General features: G+C 38.7%; 1 protein-coding gene across 6 annotated transcripts in view; it reads left to right on the top strand.

Annotated features, from left to right (window-relative positions):
• TBL1X (transducin beta like 1 X-linked) overlaps positions 1-23,192 on the top strand; it is a 202,792-nt gene that overhangs the window by 166,777 nt on the left and 12,823 nt on the right. For all 6 annotated transcript variants that reach the window (XM_076357842.1, XM_076357866.1, XM_076357884.1 and 3 more), the window contains 5 exons: positions 6,037-6,169; positions 14,811-14,952; positions 17,829-17,892; positions 17,996-18,093; positions 19,655-19,715. In XM_076357842.1, the coding sequence (XP_076213957.1) occupies positions 6,037-6,169; positions 14,811-14,952; positions 17,829-17,892; positions 17,996-18,093; positions 19,655-19,715 (498 nt within the window). The remainder of the gene's footprint in view (positions 1-6,036; positions 6,170-14,810; positions 14,953-17,828; positions 17,893-17,995; positions 18,094-19,654; positions 19,716-23,192) is intronic.

Below are 23,192 nucleotides of genomic sequence, written 5' to 3'. Positions count from 1 at the left end.
ACCGTTCCCAGCAGACAGCTTGGATGCAGCCAACCTGTCTTGAAGGCACAGAGGAGAGTTCCTCGCCTTTTTATTTAATAGCACATGCTTAGTCATACAGTCCACTGCAAATATCTAATTGAAGTTCCTACCTTCCCGAGATTTCCTTAGTCTGTGGGAACAGTCAGTTCGCAAGAGCTCTGAATTCACCTTTGTTTATTGGTGACGGCAGGAGACCGCGCTCATACCTTAGACATTTAAAGTCAGACATATAAAACAAGGAGTGGACATACCTGCTTGTGTAACTAGATCTTGATGACTGTGCTCACATTGTGGGGAGGATATGATTAATGGTTCTGGTTTCTGTGTGCAAGCCATATTAGGGCACTGGCTAACTTCTGAAATGAGACCTGAATGCCTGATTGCCTTCCAAGCAAATTCTAGAGGAACGTGCATGGCAGGTTTTGTAGGAAGCCCCAACAGCTCTTTGGCTTAGATAAGTAACAGGTCAGGACTGTAGTCGTGTAACAGATTTTATTTGTTCTGCAGTGTAGATACCTTTATCAGTCTCCATCTTCTCTTTGATCTGACTAGATTCCTCTGTGGGTCAGTGAGAAAAATGCTTTCAAACCAGGTTTTTCTTCAGAGAATTCCAGTTAGACAGGATAGTTTCCCCCAATAAAACTGCAATGATTTAAATTGTATGTATTGTAAAAAAGTTCTGAAAAATTTGAAAATACTAATCTGTTTTTAGACTATGGATTGCTTATGTTTTTCTTCCAACTGAGCCGTTGTTTTGAAATTGAACTTCTTTCGTATGTGAAGGGGTGCAAAAAGAAATGAAAGCACTTTTAAATGTATCAAATGCTGACATTTTTTTTGTTGACACTTTCCTTCAGCTGATTTGTGAAAATTTTGGAGGAATGTCTTCCTGTCTCAGGACCAAAACACCCAAATTCTGAAGGTAGAAAACTGATTATCGGTTCATCACTAACACAGAACCGTTCAGACTTATTTCCTTCAGGTCTGAAGAAACACACATACTATTGTATTAATAAAAAGAAAGTCTTGCAGATCAGTTCAGATGTATAACCACCATCTAAGCCTTGATTTCTCAGATCTACCATTTTATTATTAAAAAATAATAATTCTCACAGCGATTTTTAATAGAAGGATTTTCATGAACAGTTGCAGACCTTTCTTGGAGTACTGAGGAGGAGAAGTCCTGTATGACTTAATATCATCCAATAGCTCTGTCTCAAGCAGGATGCAAGAACATGACACTGTGTTGTCCAGTAAAATTTCACAGAGGTAGGATACGTGTCAACTGGTGAGATACTCTACCAGACAGCAAATTTCAAAGCATTACTGTGGCTAAGCAGCCTACCAGGTAGATAAGTTAACTGAGCAGTGGCAATGGGAAGATAGAAAGTCCTCGAGGAGTAGCTGGCCAGCTGGCATGTGTTGTTGGCAGCTGCTGTTGTGCCAGTTGGTCATCCTGGGTGAAGAGGTGAGCTCAGCAATTTAAGGAGAAGGAGGCTTTGGAGAGAAGCTGCTGAGAAATCCAGGGACAGACTTTCTGATCTGCATGCCTCCCTCGCTTTGGGAGAGCGAAAGGGAGACCTTTCTGTCTGAGGCATTCAGAAGATATCAGCAAAGTGGTGTAGCACAACTGCAAATGAGGATTATGCATGGGAGATGCACACAGAGCTGCAAAACTAGTGTTCTCGCCCTTGAACAGACCTGTTTAGATAAACTCCAAGAGGTCTGCGTCCGTAATTATCAGAAACCACTAGAAATAAAGACTAACAAATCTAGCTGTCAATTTACTGCATGCATCTGATTAACACTCTCACAGTTGTATTTCCCTCTCTTGTGGTAAAGTTAGAAAAATATAGTTACATTAATGACATAACAAAAGGGTCATACCCTTCCTTTTCGTTGCTTATGCAGGGCAAACCGTATATCCAGCCTTACCTTTTCCCTTATCGCTGCGTTCAGAGAGTCTGTTTAGTCTAGGATAGACTAAGACAAAAGATCTGGCAAGAGCTTAGCTTAGGACAAAAGCTTTAGGGTAGGATAGGACAAAAGTTTAGGATAGGATGTAAGATGGGTAAGGTGAAAGCTGGGAGACCTACTGGGTAGAAAAGATTGCTGATACGAAAGGTGTGAGAAACTTCCCAAAGCTTCATTTTCACTGTTGTTGGATTTCACAGAACTGGCATATACTGGGATGGGTTTGGACAGTGTGCTAGTCCTTAGTCATAACCTGGAACATACATCAACCTGTCATAAAAAGGCGGGATGGGGGGAGCGGGTGAAAGAGATGTCTTTGGGAAGTTACCCAGTTTGCATTTATTGTGATGTGGAGTTCTCCCTGACACTATAAGTCTTCCCAAAAAAGTGTTAATATATTTTATATAATATGGTATATTTTTTTATGTGGTGTTATCAATATAATATGATAGGGTGAATTGATTTAAGAAAGGGAAGAGCCAGGAAAAAATCTAACAATAACAACAGTTTGAGGTGCAGATTCAAATACTGAATAAATAAAATCACTGCCTTCTCTTGCTGCTTCCTGAGTAATGTTTTCAGCTTTGAGTCACTTTAAAAATTAGTAGAAAAAATAAAAATCGGCATGTAGAAATGGAGCCAAACTTTGGATTGTTTTCCAACTCAAATATTTTTAGTGTCGTTTGTTTCATTATATTTGCAAGGATTGGCTTGGGTTTAAGAAAAATAAAGCTCTGGAAAAAAGACTGAGCCCAGTTCCTTTATTGTAACTACAGCCGTAAAGAACAACTTCAGTGAAAGGCCTGTCAAAGATTTAAGGAAAAAAACACATTTCCTGAGAAAAGACAGGGTTAGCACTGGTAGGATCTTAAAAAGATATCTTTTTTAGTTTGGAGGAAATAGAGAGTTAATATTACTCACTGGTGTGTTAGAATTACATTTTTCTAAAAACTTAACCATAATAGTTTGGGGGAATATGACTTTTAATTTCCAGTGATCTGGGATTTTTAATACGTTTGAGGAAAAAAATTAGAAGAATATAGCATAGAATTAACCAAAGATGCTCTGGCCTTTAGAAAATGGTTTGTGTTAACATGTGGGCAGAGTCCTCCACTATGTGACCTGCAGACTTTTCACCTATGAGGGTCTGTTGCACTTGGTAGAACTGCCCTCTCTTTCCAAGACCCCCCTCAGAGGCATTCTTTGTGCAAATGAGGTCTTAACCGACAGCTTTCTGCTCTGAAGATATTTTTAAAAAAAGAAGCCTATTCTTGGTGGCTACTGCCTCTTACCTATTTATTCTCGTTCCCCATGCACACATTGTAGCTGCATCCGTAGGAGAGCCAATTTTTCAGATGAGACCAGGGCTCACAAGAGCTTGTGTTGTGTAAGGAACTCAGCACTGTTACGAGGTGCCGTCTTGTGTTCAGGGGTTTCTGCAGTTGTTTGTTGTTATCATAATCGTATCCATTTTATGTTGCTAGTGTCTATCTGAATCTGAGAAGAGCCTGAAGCAGTAGTGCAGAAGCGTGAACTGTCCTGTTTGTTTAGTCAGGCATTTTAAGTTTTGTGCTTAACAGTAACGCTCTAAATATGAATGTTCCTGACTACTGATGAAAATAGGAAGAAAACGCATATAATGTGAACATTTGCGAACGATTTCTGAAAGACTCCTCATCTTTCCCTCCCTTTTTTCCTGAACCACCAAAGCTGTAGTGTCAAAATCATTACTGGAAGACAATAGAAAACAATCCTGCAGGTATTTCATTGCTCCCAGAGGCCAGTCAGTCTTGCATGTACTAATGCAGGTATCAGATGATCAAGGTTTCTTTTTCACAGCATGACTATTTGTGGTTTTTTTCCACAGCAGTTAATAACATTGAAAGTGTGTATCTAGGTTCCTCCATCTGGCCATGTACAAACAAAAAATGTTTCTAAGTATCAGATGGCCTTGCTCTGATAGCACCTCGTAACTCTGGGACCTTGGAGTAATGCTGCTTCCAAGCTGTCATTTGGCTTTATTCAAGAGTGAAAAGCAGCTCTGCCTTTAGAGCCAGGCAGGTAACAGTAGGATCATATGTGGTAAGAGTAGCTTCTCATCTAAATTTTTCAAATTAAAACGCTTGAAATATCTTACTTCTTGATTTACACCCAGCTTCCAACTCACACTGTGAACAGGACACAGATGAATGCATAGCCATTACCATGCTGCTGTTTTTCTCATGAAAATATGCTTTAAACCTGGTGATTCTGTGCTGAGAAACAGAGGGTTGCGAGTTCTAGACTCATATATTCTGGTGGGTTTTAATTGTGCTTTGCTCTTCATTGCCCTGATTGCTCAGAATATCATATCCAAGTTCCCAGCTGCAAGTGTCAGGCTAAATCTCGAGTACTAGTATATCTTGACAGTATTAATTTTACTAGTTATACACATAGGGAATTATCAAGGACAATGCTTAACATAGGGCCTCAGCATAGGTATAGATTTTATAAACAGGCATTTGTAATACATTTAGTTTTATGCAACAAGTCCATAGGTAATAAGTGTAGTTAAAAATACAGATATTTTGAATTAGAAATGTGAGCTGTGAAACTACTGTTAGTTGTTTTCTAAATTTGATACTCAGTGCTATGCTAGTCATTGAATTCCATTCATATTCACATTCATACATGTGAATTCCATTCCATTCCATCTATGGCGTAGATATAGCACAGACATAGTTAGTAGGGTACCTAACCAAATACGCAATGAGAAGTGCTACTTGTGTGACTCAGCATAAATTAGGCAGAGCAAAGCACGGTATTTGAAAGCCTGGGTAAGGGTAGAAATCTGGAGATCTTCCTTCCGATGGCAGTTGTGCAACGTCACAGTCTGTTTTGCCAGTTGATGGGCAATAGCTCAGCAGAGCTTGAGTATCAGGACAGATGGCTGATTTTGAATGCCATAAACATGTGGCAATAAAGGAGCATAATTATTGCACTTGTGAACCTATGGATCTCCATATGTGATTAAAGAATGACTAACTAAAAGACTTAACCCAGAACGAGAACTTGGATTTCGATCAATCAGAGCAGATCAGCTGGCCAAGACATTGATTAGATAACACGAGGCTGCCTTTCCCCCGGCCTGCCAGCTATCCGCTCTTGGATGTGCTTTCCGCGAAATGGGCCACACTTCTGTGTGTAACATCTGCTGTCTGCGCTTTCAGTGTGTTACCTGTCCTTGGTTGGTGTCTTGTTCGCAGAGGATAATAATCTTCTGTTGCTGCCAGGAAGCGTAGTTTGAGCTGAATGAGGAAGATTTATACTGAAGCAATGAAAATCTGGAGTGAAAACATTGTTCATGATGCAAACTGGAATGAATTGCTGCCACTAAGAGAAATTCATCATTTTAAATTCACTTTTTTTCCTTAAGGACATAAAAGAGCTTTATAAAAACAAAGTTACTTAGACTGCAGTCTAAAGAACCCCAGAATTACAGCATGCAGGTTAAGTATATCTATGCCTCAGTTGGTACCTTTGCATATATTATGATATCCTTGAGAAGGTGATCACTCACCGTTTCACTGCCATGCTCAGGGAATGAGGCCCTTACTCGGTATATTCTTCATCTGTGAGTAGCACGCATATTACTTACAGGACACTGTGTAAGAAAATGTATGTGCTGTATGTTACTTTTTTAAAAGAACAGCATAAAGCTTTTCTCAAATGTGACGATCTGCTATTTTAATAGATCTGTAAGTCATTTTTCACGAAGCCAGCTTCAAAAAAAACTATACTGAAATAAATGCTGACTGTTTTTTGAAGAAAAGCTGCGTGCATTTGTACAAAATATTTTGGAAAGCTCTACATTTTGAGGAAATATTATAAATTTGAATCATCATAGGAAGAAAATAGAGTAATATGGTCAGTGACACAACATAGAATAGTATTTATAGCGTATACGTTGCTGTAAGCTTTAGGCCATGGGTAGCCAGCTTGTTTTTAAAGCAGACCTAGCAGCATCTTGCAAACTACTTATTCTGATATATCTCCTTACAGATAATCATTCAAAGCCAATGGAAATTGACGGGGATGTTGAAATTCCTCCTAACAAAGCAACAGTCCTTCGGGGCCATGAGTCAGAGGTGTTCATCTGTGCCTGGAACCCTGTCAGTGACCTGCTAGCATCTGGGTAAGACCATGACTGAAACCAGCTGCTGCAATTAGAGTGTGTTTTAGAGATGCAAGAGTGCGAGTGTATACTAGAGATGAATGAGTATTCTCCTCACTGTTTTTTCAGCCCACAACTGTTTTTTTCAGCAGTACTGTACCTGTGTAGGAGTTAAGCAATTATAAGGTGATGCAGAATATGAAACATTTGCACATTTAAGATGTGCACTCTGTGGCCCTGAATACACATAAATTTTTTAAAAGGTTTTTAAAATAACGATGGATAATTCTAAGACTACTTGAAGTTCATGTAATCTACTCCTACTGCTCTTAGTTAACGGTTCACACTGGGGTCTCAGAAAGTCTTTGGCATCCGTGTTTTCTTTTTAAAAGTATGGAGACTCTAAAACAGAGTTCTCTTTGGCTATGTCTGCATTGGCATAGTGCAGCACAAAGAGGAGTAGATCTGTAAAGCAAAACTAGTGTGTGAGGACCTTATGTCACCACTGTTTGTATTGCGGGGCGGGGGCTTCAGGCTGGACCTAGTTGTGTCCGATGAGTTGATCATGAGGGCATGTTTTGGTTTATTGTCATTGAAAAGGAGTCTAGTCCAGGACTGCTCAGCAATGACAACCAAAGCATGGTAAGTGGGACAATCAGGAGATTGACTTGCAAAAAGCGCTTTTGATCCAAACAAAAATGCTAATGTAAACATACCCCCAAGAGCTATATACAGACACTGTTGGAATCTGTGTTTGTTCATGCTTAAAGTTAAACCTTAAAATGAAGGCTAAATTTAAGAAGTCTAACTGGGGATGTGGAGGAAAGCTGATAGAAGTTAGAGGAGAGAAATGGGTCTTCATCACTTAAAGTTACCTGACAGTATCAACACATTTATTACAAGGAAGAGGAAAGTCCTTATTTTATTTCCAACTTCTTGCATGATCATCAGAATAGTCTTCTTATGAGATCTTTGTTGACTTAATACATGAAAACAAAGAAAGTGCAAAGTGCAAATGGGACAGAATAAATAGGAAAAATAAAAGTAATTAACTGAAAGAAATATCAGGTTGGATAAACAGCACAAGATCTCTAAGAGAGTGAAGACAGCGGTTTCCAAAGAATAATTTCAGACAACAAACTTCTAGAAGACAAAATCCTTCTGAATATACTTTGTTTCTGGAATGCCCAGACCTGGTAGTGCTTTTAGCATCTGTAGCACTAGGTATCTTTGTTTATTATTTTTAAATGGGTATAGCAGTAGAATTTGCAAAAGCTGTATGTAGGGTTTTTGGATGACAAACTTTGGTTTTCAGCTCTTTTTTCCATAGGCTCAGTGGGTCTTCTGGTTTGTGATAGGGTCCCTGCGTGATGCCATGGTACAGACAAGAGCAGTAATAGCAGTCACACTCCTATGCCATGCATTTGCTGTATTTTCTGCTAACTGTGTTCCTCTACCCACTCAGTTTTCTAGTGTCTCAGGCAATATTGCTTGGCAGTATTACTTATCCCTAGCAAATGATTATTATTAAGAAGGGAAGTCCTGATCATTACAATTAGTCACCAGTTAAAACAGGCAAGCATAAAACAGTTACTTCACACAGATTGTCCTCTTCCTGGCATACAGTTGAGTGAGCCTTAAAAGGTATTTATTTAATGTATAAATAAATGAAAATTTATAGTGGAAGAACTGTAGCATACAATACTCTTTAATCGTCCTGGCCCAAATCTGAGAGGATGTTTGCAAGGAAAAAAAAAGAGAATCAAGGGAAGGCAAAGAATCTGTGATGTTCATGAAATGTTACTGCCTACATAGGAATTTGTATGTATAATAATATCAAATGATACTGAATGAACATACTCCTGTACTACTCCCCTAACTTTTCCATGTATGCCTAAATGCTTTGACTACCCATAAATGTTAAATCATGACCTAATAGTGAAGAAAACTTCAAAAACTAAGAAGAATTTAGTTAACCTGATTAAATTTTCATGGTTTTCATGGTTGTTTCTTATTAAAGACGAAAATCTAGAGAAGGTTTCATAAAATCTGGATGAGCTTTCTCATAATGGGGGCAAACTTAATTAGAATTTCATGGGCTGTCTTGAGATCAACAGCTCGCAAGTACTTTATTTAGGGTCATTCAAATGAAGGGACTGTATTTGTTGATACAATAGATGTCCTTTAGCCCTGTCACCCTAAACAATATACTTTTTAATAGTAAACTTATCCAGTATGTTACTTATTTGAATTGTATGGAGAACAGTCTTCAGGTGATCGGTTAGCACAGCCACATTATTATCTAAAGGAAAATCGGTGGGGAGAAAGGATACCATACAGAATTATTCCTTAGGGACACCTGGTGGCACCTGAGGTGAAGTGAAGAATGCTGCTTTATTCTGGAGAATATCTGCACAGCTGACATTAGGCATCTACTCAAGTGCACTGTCCCTCTGCAGGTACCTACATCTCTCAACTCATTACACAGGGAGTTAAGACTCCTAAGTATAGGTGCTCAGACCTCATCTGTTGGCTTTAGCATTGGTAACTACTTCCCGGTGTCTGACTCACCTCTCTGCCAGTGCTTGCCATACTGTACTGCTTCCCTAGGATCTGTGGTTCACAGGCCTAGTGTGCATAGTTTAGACTGTGGACCGTTTAATAAACCAGAGTATGTACTCCAGTAACGGAGGAACCAGTGGGTGTTTAACTTTGCTGCAGGGTGCTAAGCACTGGTAGATGGATCCCTGGGACAGTGATACCTTACGCAGCTTCAGGCAAACCTGGAGGATGATAATCAGAACCATTAGTCAGATGTCTAAGATAGAGGAGCACCCTCTCACTATCCCTTCAATTAAGCTTTACCCTTCAGTGTAATAGGTCTTTATTAATAAGCTTTGCTACTGATTTTGGAAGCACATAAATGCACGCATGGCTAGAAAGTACAGTCAGGTGCTGTGTCTCATGCAGGCTAATGGCAACGCAATGAAAATGCAAATAATTTAGGTTCATGTGCATCTTGATCAGATTTATCCTGCTCATAAGAAACAAAGTATGTGATGCAGTTAGCCTTCAGGTAGCGCAGCAGTGGGTGCCTGACAAAGCTTACATGACACAAATGGCATAGAATGCACAGAGAAAAATTAAACTGAAGGAGGAGAGTTGATTGTCTGATTATGCCTTTGCACAAAGAAGTGTTTGAGATGTCTGGTATAATAATAGTACAAGCTATCATCTACAGGTAAACTACGTATTACGGCACCAACTAAACAAGGGGGAGAAATTCCCCAAAATGTACATATGCTGCAGATGTTTGTTCTTTACAAAGTAATGCTTCAAAAAAAGAAAACTGCAGTTAGTCTGATGTGCAAACACCAAATTGTTGGATTCTATAATAGCCATATTGTGCTCCCCAGTCCACAGTTTTCTTCTGTTTTCCCACCTGCCTCATTGTACTCATCTATTGTCTTCTTACAAAATACATATAAAAACCTAACTATTAAGTAAGGGAAATAACACATTTGTTCTGTTTATACAGTGCCTAGCACAATCAAATCTCAATTCATGGCAAAGTATTTTCTTCAAGCCTTGTTATACAAGCAACAAATTTTTCTAACAATTAGCGGCAGTTTAGACAGCAACCTGATGTAATTTTCAAAGCACTAAAAGAATAATGCAGGTTCACGACCTAATCTGAAGCAAGCTGTGTAAGGGGATTTGTTTGCAGAATGAATTACCCAAACCTAGAGCACTGGTTTCCAGATTTAGTGAGTATCCCACTGATAGAAAGGAATTTTGATATTTGATGTCCCATCTACTCAATTGCAATGACTTTTTAGGGTGTGAAGGCTAGCACAGGAACATATACTCTCTGGACTTTGCAAAGGGCTATTTAAAAAAAAAAAAGTGGAGACAGGAATTTCTCTGATCAAATAGCCAGAAGAAATACATTCTGCAGCTGCTCTTCCTCCTCCACCACACCCATAACCCTTAAAGTGGAGGATGGAGAAGACTAGAGACACCAGTAAAGGCTATCAAAGGCATAAGTGTCACCAGATGCTTATGAGAAGAATGCTTAGATGTTATGAACTGAAGCATTATTATAGTACAATAAAGCGCATACATACAGCCATGTAAGAGCATTAATTACCCTTTATGAAGGAAATCAACATTCCAAAACAAATAATTGCATATATTGTTTTGGACAGGTTAAAAAAAAAAAAAAAAGTAGGTGCTTGGCCAACTGTGAAGATTTGGCCATTCCCGGCCATAATTCCAATTTTGCTCTTAAAATCCAATTGTCCTCCTCTTCAAAGACTGATTTCTTCGATGAGATATCTTTCAATATCTAAGTTTTAATTTTATGACACATGTAAATTATTACAGATGGTTATGTTCCCTGGGTAGTGCAGAAACCCATTACAGCTATGTCCACATTAGTAAACTAACCATGCCTGGGAATATTGCTAGGCACTGAGGCCAGCTGGCACAGAATGGCCAGTATCTGTGCTAGCAAACTGTCCTGGCTGCCAAACAAACTGCACGTTGGGAATTGTCCCTGGGCCATTGTAGCCACCAAGCCACGCCCAGGAGTTATTCAGAGAGAACGTCAGGGCCCCGAGCAAGAGTGCCGATTACAACAGGCCAGAGTCTGGCCAGGGAATAACCTGTCAGTTTGCTAGCATAGGTGATCATGGTCCAGTGACCCAAAATGCTCCTGAATGTGCTTGAATTTCCCAGTATGGAAGTATACCTGTGAATGTCAAGGTTGTCGGAGCCTTGAACTCCAGAAGCTTTGCTAGTTGAATTTAGGATGCTCTGTCTGCATGTTCAGCTGCTGCTTCCAAGAGCGTGCTCTGTTCTGTTACATCCAGCCATGCTCTTCAAGTAATTCTCATAGCCGTGAAGCAGAGGGACCTGGCCTCATTCCCAAAAGCCAACAGCAGGTTTCTTCGTTTATCTTTGCGGATCTACACCAGCCTTTCACACAGGGGGACTTTGTCTCTTGCAGAGTGCTCCGTGCACCTTCGCTCTCCCTAGTCAGCAAAATAATTAGCCATAAAAGCTGTTGTCGGAGATCTTTCAGTTATGGCTGTGTCTCTCAGAAGCAAGAAAGGATGTTTCTAGGCCATCTTCTGTCATCATCTCTGGGTTTTATATAATGCTTTCAGTTACTGTGTTCCTCATATCAGTGGTTTAGGATCCATTGTGAATTACCTTTCTGAATAATCCTTTTGAATTACCAGGTTGAGGGGGTTGATTTCACCTCCCCAGACAGTGCCCGGTGTTAATTCTGCTAACTGTAAGTGCTTATTCAGTGGCAGGTGACTTCACTGGGGCCAGTTTCCTCATTGGATCAAATCCATTAACACAAAGCGGTCAGCTATTAGGTGAGGTCTATTTGAATGACCAGATGCAGGGAGCAATGTTGTAGAATCAGTGGGACAGACATATCCCTCTGGATACCTCCGAGGCACTTCCCTCTACTTACTGCCTAGGAAACGTAAGTGCTTACTTTAAGAGAACTGCTTTATTAAGGAAAAGTTAGGTATGTAAGTGACAACGAGAAGTTTCCTTCCCTTTATGCTCTTAATAATCTCTTTTAAAATAAAATAATAGAAGGTCTAACCTGTTGGAGCCAGACGTGTTAAATACACATTAGCAATATTGCATATCCAAATAACAGTGATTATAAGACTTGGAGCTGAATATTAGAAATACCAAGGTTCAACAACCGTCTTGCAAACTTCTTCACCCAACTGCAGCTGTTCTAACCTCTCTGCTGACAGTTACGGAATGGGGATTTTATATGCCACAGATAAAATTCTACAAACATTTGTCCACCCTGATTCATGATTATACTGGGGCTGGAGAGCATGAAATAAAATTCTGTCAGAACTAAGCCTTCCTAAAATTTGGCAGTACTCTACCGTAGTGCAGAACAGTATACCTATTACTCAAGTGTTCATGACTTGCATGTTGGAATGAGCTGCTTTATCATGCAGATAGAAATGCTTCTGTGGGCTAAGGAGATTAAATATCTTTCTGAATTGTGCTTGAACTATGGTCCTCTAATAAGGCAGGGTTCACTGAATCATTCAACAGAAATCAGAATATTTTCCAGAGCAGAGAATACTCTTTTTTTTTCCCAGCAACAAAAGGGAAGACACACAAATACCCCTGCCACACACTGGTAGGCTTATAAAGCCTCTCTGCAGGGACACATAATAGCTTATGTAGCCTTAGGAAGAAGAAAATGGAAAAACAAAATTAAAATACTGGAAAATAACATTGCCTAAGCATCACCAGAAAACTGACTAAATAAAACTGTTGAAAAACAAAACATAACCCTTTTAGAACTAGCAAATAGGATATTGTGTTTGATAGCCAAGTGGCTGAGTACTTTATTCACAGGGTCCAATAACAAACTGGATTATTACAATGAGGGCAGGACTGGCCCGGAGTCCTATATAGTGGAGAAGCCAGCGCTGAAGGAATTTCCTACTTAGCATGTTAACCAATAACCGAAGCCTATGAAAGACTTATGTTCCCATTATTGTAAATTATCGCAACTAAAAAAGTTTCTTAACTTCTGAGCCTCGTGATTAACTTTGTTAATTTTCTAGCCAATGTGCAAAATTGTGTTTCAGTTTCCCAGACCTCTGAAGAAATAAGGAGTTACATTACAGTCACAGCTCTGTATGGTGGCAAAAATTACCCTGATTGGAATTATTTCTTAATCACTAAAGTGAAAGATTTGTGCCAAAAATTGAAGAATGGCTGTACATCAGTAGCTTGTGGTTAGGCTGGCAAAGCCCTGGCCAGCCATCGCATCTCAGCTTGACATGAAGGGTTCAGAGGAGATGGGGGCGCATTCCCCAGGCGTGCCATGACCCAGCAGAGCTCAGAGCCACTGATACAGGCAGAGAGGTTTTTGCTTTTACAGTTGAACTGTTGTTCATGTAAAATTTGGCTAAATTATTGGTAAAATAAAACACAAAGATCAATCAAGTTCAATACTTGCTTGGTCAATATTTGCACTCAAAGACGTGTGAAGTGTTTAAAATTTGCCCGGTACTTTTCATATAAATAATTTAAATGTTTTATTAGTAGACCAAAAGAAAATTTCATATTCTCTTGTGATGGATTTCCTTTTCAGTAAAACATGGCTTATCAAAGCAAAAATGGATCTCAGGTGTTTGGTCTTCAAAGAAAGACTTTTTCTCCTTGTTAGTGTTAGTCATTACTTTTAAAAAAGAAAAAGCATCAGGTATATTGACAATGAAATTTCATCTTGACTATACGAATTCTTGGAAATATAAGAGAGATCCTAATTCTGCTCCAAGATTCTACTTACTGCATGTAAATGAAAATTACCCTCTGGACAAAACAAGCAATCCAGGGTACTTTGATTGTTTTGGTGGTTGTTGTTATTGTTTAAAAAGGGGGGGGGGAGCGAGAGAGAAATCCCAATAAACTAGAAAGCGTAATATCTTCCACCCTGTTGCAAATTGATTTCTGACCTCAGAGATGTTTTTCATTGGAAGAAGGATTTATACAAAGTGAAAATAAATGTATTATTTACGAGCAGATTATGATAAACTCTTCACTTCCTCCTCACAACTTTTTCTAGACAAAATCAGGGTTTCAGTCTGCAACAAAAACATCTCCCTAGAAAATATTCGGTCTAGAAAATAGATTAAAAACCTGATGCAGTCTCTGTCTTGCTGGCTGTCTCTCACCAAGAAAAAATACTCTATTACGTCAATAGTTATTTTGCCACTTTTTCAGACAATGTGAGCTAAAGCAGCCAAGCTACAGACAGCAAAGGACACTGTAGACAAGACAAAATTAATTTAAATTACCTTTCTACTTTCCTAATCTTTAGATTCTGTGGCTTGATTTAATGCTGAGAGGCTATTTTGCAAACAGCTTCTGTCAGAGGCTGTGTTCTGGTCTGTCCTGAACACAAGTACCTTATGAAAGGGCCATGGCCAAAGTAAAGGCAGCCTTAAGTTCACCTCCTGCTCCTGCAGTAGCTGTCAGAGGAACCCGGGCAGGACCAGGGAGCCGGCACCTCAGCACCTTTATCACACTGCTAGAGGTCCCCTTCCCCGAGGCTGCTGCCAAGGTGACACTCCGCACCTCTGCGGGCGATGACGCTGCAGGTCCCGTGTCGTGCCGCATTCAGAGCGTACTGCAACTCTGGGGAAATACCAGGGACTCGGCGAGCCCTTGGGAGCTAATGGGACTGTGCACGCTTCTTACGGGAGGCACATGGGCACAGCCTTTGTGTTTCTGTCCTCATTTGGATCTCCACAGTGTTATGTTTGTAACGTTGAGTTACCCCAGACTATCTCAGTTACGGTGATCTCAACTTTATCTATCAAGTGCAAAATGTAGAGACCAAGAAAATGTCTTTTTGGTAAAACTTTTCTGAATAAAGCAAATGATGATGTGGATTCAGATGATACGTATAATTTAAATATGTGTTAACATTTTTTAAAAAGTATAGGGAGTGCAGGAAGGGCAGAATTGGAAAGAAAAATTACATTTTAAAGGCTGTGATGTTCTCTCAATGAAAACAGAAATAGAGGTTTTTACTTTGCTTGCTGGGTTGACACCAAGAGGAGTTTGCATCTCTGCACAATTGCTTTTATAGATCCGGAGACTCAACGGCCAGAATATGGAATCTCAATGAAAACAGCAACAGCGGTTCCACTCAACTAGTTTTGAGGCACTGCATAAGAGAAGGAGGACACGATGTCCCCAGCAATAAGGATGTGACTTCACTGGACTGGAATGTAAGCTAACTTCTAAGACTGTGTATGGTTTTTAACTGTCTAAATTTAATTCAGAGGCAATTACAGCTGCTGCTCCATATCTTTTATATCTGAGGTGACCAGAAGCTCTGTCCTAACCTACTGACCTCTTGTTTCAAATACTCATAATAGGCTGAACTTTCCCCTGTATGCTATAATTTTCCAGGACTGTTGCCATCTTCAAGCTTATTAATGATGTATTTATATCTCTATTTTAGGAGCACGGGTAAAAATAAACTTAGCTAACTTTAAGAATGAAGATTAAACAAGCAATCTATGTTGTAATGAAGCCTGAATAATAATGTATTTGCATCTCATAATTACTTTATTTTGGCATGTGAGGAGATATAAGCACCAGTGAAGCTTTTTCTGAGGTTGGGCTATCAAGACCCTCTCCCATTTGAATTATTCTGCGCATAGCCAAACATGCTCACATTATCATCTTCATCTTGGTAGGAACGTATGTAGTCATTCTCTCTTTTTACCTACCCACCTTCTGGGTGGAACTGTCTTGCCTGATCCTTTTTACTTTCATCCTGCAAAACCTTCTATCTTAGATAATATGGTCATGCACAGAGAAGACTGAAGTAAGCAGAGAGGACAGGTATTGTTAAGAATCCCCAGTGTCTGGGCGGTGTCTTTGGGCAGCATTATGGCTACTTCATGTCTCCTTTCTGCCACCGAGCATTGTAAAAAGAACTTACAAAACCTTGCAGGAACCTTAATCAATTTTGAGATCACTTGTATTTGGTCCATTTTGTTAATGTTAGTACAGAGTGATCACATTAGTCTTGTTTTCTTAGGAAAACAGTTTAAAAATTAAGTACCAGAAAGGATTCTCAGCAGTTACATACAGTCTCAGTTGCTGGCTGGAGACCAAGATTCGCTTAATCTTTACTGCAATATTATTGTCCTTCAGGTGAGCTAGGTGCTTCATAAAAGTAAAAGATAAGGCCACTGCACAAATCAGCTTCCCCTATGTACTGTATATTTGACACAATGAAAGAAGTTGATGAATATTACAGAAAGCACAGGTAGGTTAACAAAGCAAATAAAGATAAAACCCAAGAATGTTCATTACTTGTTTCCTGTGGATATCACAGTGAAGAAAAATAGTCGGGAAAAACTGAATTGAGGAGTAGGAAAAGAGTAACTGAAAGAGGAAAACAAGCAAAGGTGCAGAACAGTTATGAGAAAAGTTGTCCAAAACGTATAGGGCATCCTCTAGTATTTCCTGTAGTAGTTCCATACCTTTCCAGACTTCATTGGTCACTGATACTTCACTTGCATTGTGCTAGTACTTAATGTAAAGAAATGTTCCTAATTTAAACACCCAAAGTGCTTCCAACTTACTTTGAATTTTCCAAAGAATGTGAATTACCACCAACAAATTTGGATAAACTGTACATCTCGTCCCTTAGCTTTCCTCCCCTTTTCCCTTTTTGGTCTTACCACTTTTGTTCTCATCAGGGGTCCAGATAAGTGTATATCACAGTGAAGTTGGCTCAGGTTTTGATATTTTTCCCCCTACATCATCATACATCTGAGTTAAATCTACAACTGCTCTGACTCACTGTTTTTGGAGGGTTGGAGTGGACATATGTTTTAAAGGATTATTTTGTGCTTTTTCTTAATTTTCTATTCATGATGCTAGAAATGCCATCTGCCTTTATTGTTTATTTAGAACCACAATATTAATCATATTTCACTGTGAAATTTTCACACTGGTGATACTAAATCGGTTCTTCTCTGGTTTATGTGATTTATGTTATAATAAGAAAGGTTCTTTCTAGAGGCCATATTCAGATCATGTCCTTTGGTACCAAGGGTAGGATTCATCTCCCTTAGATTTAACCATCTAAACTAGTCATCTAGTCTCCCTCTAAGTCAGCAGAAACAGAGACATGTGCCTTCGTGCTGGTCTGGGCCCAGTCTAAAGCAAATGGGATCATGAATTACACTCCAGAGATGGGTGACGCTGTTAGTTATAGAGGGAGACTAGGTTACTCTCTTAAACTAAATCCTAACTTCTGGACATCTGGAGATAAATGGGGTGAATCTCACTCCTAATCCAGGTGCTGAAATGTTTAAAGGCTAAGCGCCCAGCTCCAACAGTAGCCGTCTCACCAGGTTGCAGTTCCTTTTTAATTATTCTCATTCTGGCCCAGTAACTCTAGCATTGTTGGCTGCACAGGAGATACCCTTCGGTGAAGGGCTCTCTCCAGCAGAATACATGTAATTTGCCGATTGTGATTCCTGTGCTTTTTTTCTTTTAATTGGGACCCATGAATCCAACTTTTCTCAGGCTATCCATCGTGGTACTGTGCCTCTGAGCATGTGTGGGAATCTTGTGTTCAGACAAGCTGGAAGCAGCTTCTTTGTGGTAGATAGCATTTGAGGTGTTAACCATGAGCGTAGGTGGCTTAGGTGTTCAGGTCCTTCTTTCAAGTAGAGGTGCCTGAATTTCACTGAACTGGGATTTAGTCAGGATTTAGATGATCTGTTGATGTTTTATAGGCTCTTTATGTCTAAGAAGTAGTATCTGTTTGTTATCTGGAAGAATCCCATAGAATTCGTTATATCTTGTCTTCTTTTTCTAATCCTTCTGATTAAATTACTCTTATCTGATGGTATAGCCTAGTATTTCACAGTATGTCAGAGGGTTTTATTTCCTCTTTGCTGTCTGCAGTAATAACCTTTAGTTTAAATCATAGTATAATCTGTCCCAATGTGTGGACTCAGATTTCCCATGAATCACGATGTACGAACCTTAAAAAAAAAAGTAGAGAAAAGAAAAAAGTTGGTTGAAACAGATTTCATCTAGTATCAACCTTTGTCATTTATATATATCCTAACAGAGTGATGGAACACTATTGGCTACAGGCTCGTATGATGGTTTTGCAAGGATATGGACAGAAGATGGTAAGTCAAGCAACATTTATTGTTCTTAAGCATCAAACAGCAGTGAACTGTAATTTGGCTAATTTATAAACAAATTGTAATATTAACCTTTTCTTTATTGCAGGTAACCTTGCAAGCACCTTAGGTCAACATAAAGGTCCAATATTTGCCCTGAAATGGAACAAAAAGGGGAATTATATTTTAAGTGCTGGTGTTGATAAAGTGAGTTTTAAAAATACATCATTCTAACATATAAATGTGCTGACTCAGTGAGCTTGTGCTGCTGAATTCCATAAGATTATTTTCTTCTCCTCCAGCCATCCTGGAGTAAACTCCTCAGTTTACTTTTCTTTAATATGTTTTAGCGTGTGTTGATTACGTTTTTGAGGCCACATAAATGTGTACTATTTTTATGTGAAAGATTTTACTTAAAAAAAACAACTCCACTTGCCCCCTGTGTAAAATTGCATCTTAAATGTTTCTCAGTTAAGGAAAGAACTGCTTCCACTACTTATGTTTATAGTTTTGTCAACTAACTATTTCCAGGAAGGAAGTGATCTTAAAGATACTTGACCTTTTAGCTCATCTGAAACACTTGTATTTGAATAAAATATATATGACTTCCTACGCAGATATGCAAAAAAATGGTAGTTCTGAACTCCAAATCAAGCAAAACATGGTAGTTTCAGCTGAGTGCATATTAGAGATTAAAATGAACAGATGACTGCTGATGATGAGCACAAATCCATTAAAAACTGAAACTGGAAAGTGTACAGCATTCATCTTGCCTAACTTTTGATGTCTAAAAATTAGATGTGTATGCCATCTTTGGCTTCCTTTGTAAAATTCAGAGAGAAAAATGGCACTTTCAAGTGATGGGTTGCATGGCCTGTGTTGCAGTGAGATGCACTGACAGTGCTCCTCTCCAGCTACTGACAGAGGGGAGTCTTGGGAAACTAGCTCAGGCTTGTACATCTGATCTGTAGGCTAGATGAATCCCTATATTTTCACATACTTGTGAAAATGGAAACTTAGTTTTATTCCTTTTAATACTGGCTTATGTTCAGCTACACTTGTCTCCCAGTGGTAGTTCCATTATTCTGGCAAACTTATGTTCCCAATAACAGCAGTGATTCTTTAGATGTTCCGTTATCAGCAAGATGAGGCATCCTTAATTTATTTTCTGGAAGCATATACTTCCAATAAATTGACAGTTCACTCAGAAGGTGGTACTGAGCTCTACAGGGGAGTTGCTTACGTGTGCTGTGAATATGGATTAAACCTGTATTAAGCAAATTACACTTTAGTCTGTCCCACGACAGTGGCAAGAAGTGATACGTACTCTGCTGCTAGATAAACATTTCACTTGGTGGTTTAATTGTCAGAGATGTAGTATCACGTAGTTTTGGAATAGAATTCAACTTGCATCTTTGAAAAGGGGAAAAAGTATTCTTTGGAGAAGATAACTGAAACAGCTGTAAAAAAATGCTTATTAAAAATGTGTAGTGCTGTCTTCTAGCATTATTCAGAGAGAATATGCCCGTTCTTAGTAGTTATATTACTTCCTCTGTAGGCGTGATAATTCCTTATCTACCCTTAGATTATTATTCTGTAATATTTGGAAATTATTTCTGTTTTTTCAGCTGTTCAGCACACAAGGCTCTCTGCAGTCAATAATTTTATTAGTCCATCTTTTAGAACTGCTCCTCAGTGAGGGTGCTCTCTGTTTTCTCTGAGCTGAACGGTCACTAATCTTTTTTTCCCCCCCTTCCTTCGGATGCAGACAACAATAATTTGGGATGCTCACACAGGAGAAGCTAAACAGCAGTTTCCTTTCCATTCAGGTAATTTCTGCATAACTCTTGTTAGTAAAATGAAATGCAGTTTTTAATTTTGTCAACGTAATTTATCCTTTTGTAAAAACCTATCTGCCAGAGAGAATTTTGAACCAGTTTTTTTGTGCTTTAACTATCCTGAGTATCATGGCTTGTGGGTTTATTCTTTTTTCAGAAAGATGGGGTTCTGTGAGAATCAGCTTTGAAAGTCAAACTGATTCTAGGAGAGGATTTGTACACCAGCCATGTCTACCCAGCTGAATGATTCTGTCATTATCTATCTGCTTGAATAGTGCCAAGTGGTGATTTATGAAGAGGCTTTTCAGTGGAGGTGTCTGGGATCTCTCCCACTCTTTCTGCTCCTATTGCAATGAAGCTGACTTGAGACAGAAGCAAACAGATCTCTCATGCAGCTTTCATTCACTACTGCAAGCGTGAAGGTCCTCAGGAATTTCTTAGCTTTTAATTTTGACTTGAAGTTCTTCAGTATTTGCTTTCTCTGATTATCAGAAGTCAATTGGCAACCTTGAGTTTCAAAACCTTGCTGCACCAAAACCTTACTTGGATGGTCGTTTGTAGATCTGGTTTGCTTCAAGAAGGCAGGAGATGTCACAGATACTAAGTAATCTTGAGTAACAGGCAATCATTGACGTAATCTTAAATTCACCTGAGACCAGACTTATAAGATGATGACTGAATTCATGATCCAAACTGGATAAGTTGTCATAGTGAAGAATTTTTAAAGGGCATAGTCAAACTGAGTTTAAAACCACCAAAACATTCCAGATTCTGATGCTAGAAATGTTCATCTTCCTGTGTGTTCACTGTAACTAATCCATTTTTACATACAGCAGGCTTTCACAAGGTGCTTAATGGTGTTTAAAAACACATATTTTACTACTAATTGTAAAACATTAATTTGCGCATGCTTTTCAACTCAATTTCTAGTTGTTCTTATTCTCACATTTTCACATATGTTATTAATATGCAGTAGCAATTGAAATGGTTATTCAACAGAAGACAAAAAGTATGTCCATGAGCACAGCAGATCCATACTCTGCATTTTTCTCACTCATCTTCTTGCTTATTAATGCAACTGTCAGTTTGGAGGAGTCAAGTGTCTGCTGACAGATTTTCTCACTGTGGCATTTATTTATCTATCATAACTGTTCCATAAAAGCAAACTTTGCACTGTATAGTGAGGTAGTTAATGAGACTCTTAAGCCTTCTGATCCCTAACTATTGATCTAAGTGGTTGCGGATTCAGAACTGGGTTGACCCTTCAGAATCATGTTCACTGTCGTGTAGCTGTCTTAGCAGTGATGTGCATCAAGGACATATCACTCCATTCCCCTTTTAGCAAGTTGAAAACTTAACTACATCTTCCAATGCAATATGCCAATGTCCATCTGCATTAATAGATTTTATACAAAATTCTTATTAAGCATGCTGTTTGTCTTCGGACCATAAGACACAACTCAAGTGGAGATGCGGAGAGGCTAATACTTTTTTTTTCATTATTTCACATATGCTTTCATAGGGAAGTTAAAGCAGTTGGTTATTAAGGAAATTGTTGATAGGCCAGAAGCATATGTCCTACAAAAAGCCCCTTAAAATCAGCTGGAGTCTTTGTCTTCACGTAAGTCTAAAGCTCCAAAGGCCTCACCTTGTCCTCTTTGAATCACTTATGCAGCAGAACAAGCTAACAGCAAATTCCTTTCCATATCTGGAATCCGAAAACCTTGTCTACACAAGGATTAAAGGTGGCATTTTAACAATTAAAAGTCTAGTCTAGACAAAGTGCAGTTCCTTTAACACATACTTGTGTGGTGTACTTCTTTGCGTACTTCTTTGAAGTCTGGAGGTAGTTGGCCTGGGAATAACATACATTTTTTACTCTCGGCTGCTTTACAACAACTTGTTTAGTTTATGCCTATATGGACAAAACTGTCATCTTAAAATACACAAGGAAGACTCTAGGTCTTGAAGGCCTCTATATCATTGATGTTCCCATGTAACTTTAAGGTTTTGTGGTCAAAATATGTAAGTATGTGGATAAGTAGCTTCTAGGGTTTCATTGTTCTGTGCAAAACTATGAGTCATCACAGGGCATTTGATCAAAATGTGTATTCACAAAGCTTATTTCTTTAAAATGGAGTGAAATAATCCAATTTTCACATCTACTGATAGATGTGGACTGATGTCTATGCATGCAGGAACAAATTGGTTAAGTGATACCATAAGACGTATTTGCATGACCCAGTTTCAGACATCTAAGTGCTCTGAATCGCTCCCTGCAGACACTTAACTCAGTCCTCTTCTGAGCTTCTAATTCTGAATCACATCTAAATTTGTTCAGAAAAAGCTTAAATTAACTGATAATTATTGTAACACTTTTATTGTTGGGATTTATTTTAGCTGCATTTCTTATGGATTTGTTGCTGCTTTTATTAGATGACATTCTAATTGTTTATATGCAATTGGCTAGTATCCTGTGGTTTTGGATACACTTTGGCAATTCAATTACTTGCATTAAAAACCATGTTTGGTTGTTTTTTCCAGACCATTTTATGTAGTTACTTATCCAGTAAACATATGATTAAATACACCAATAAATAAATCAGTATTAATTATCAACACTCTATGATTCAGATTATGCTGCAGTGCAAATCCATCGCTTTAGGTGCCAGTAGCTCTCAGAAAATTACTTTTCAACTCATACATATCATACTAGATATTAGCCCTGAAGGCATATTGCTATTAATGAAGATGGATTTTTGTTAGCTCTGAAACAGTAATACAAAGCTTGCAGCATAAAAAGAAAGACAAACAGGCAGTTAAAGAAACAAAATCCTTTACTGTTGCCTGATCCCCATTCATGTTCATTGGAAAACTCGGAAGTAACCTGCCTTCCTCACACAGATTTCCTTAATATTTCTGCAGTGTAGAAATTCCTCACCTGTCGCACAGAATTACTGAGCTTTTTTGTTAATACTCTAAAAAATACTTGTATATGAAACAATTTCAGCCCTCCATTCTCATTTAGAGAGCTACCTGACGATTCGGAAGGTGACATGGATCAATCTCATTTTGCAGTTCATAAAAATTATAACAGGAAAAAACATATTTAAATATAATAGGCTTGGCAGAACAGATATCTTTTCACCTCTCTATTACAGAAGTATTTTCTGAACGTATTTGAATAAGGCATTTCATTTTGATGAAACCATTGAATAAGGTTTCATTTTAATGATAAACTTGCATTGCCAGAAAGAGATTCAGCTTTGCTTCCTATATGCTGCTCTCGTTCTGACACACTTGCTTTTCACAGGAATGTGCTGAGAATGAAGATTTCTGTATTTTAGCAAGTCTTATGTCATCCTCTGGAGGACAGCTAAATGCTTTCCTAAGAAAAAAAACAAGCAGCAGTCGTAGAAACACAAATAAGCTGTATGTCAGGAGTTCGCTCCTACTCCTGTGCATGCT

This window comes from Aptenodytes patagonicus, chromosome 1 (genome assembly GCF_965638725.1).
Source record: "Aptenodytes patagonicus chromosome 1, bAptPat1.pri.cur, whole genome shotgun sequence".
Classification (NCBI taxonomy): Eukaryota; Metazoa; Chordata; class Aves; order Sphenisciformes; family Spheniscidae; genus Aptenodytes; species Aptenodytes patagonicus.
This window is presented reverse-complemented; position numbering and strand designations above follow the sequence as displayed.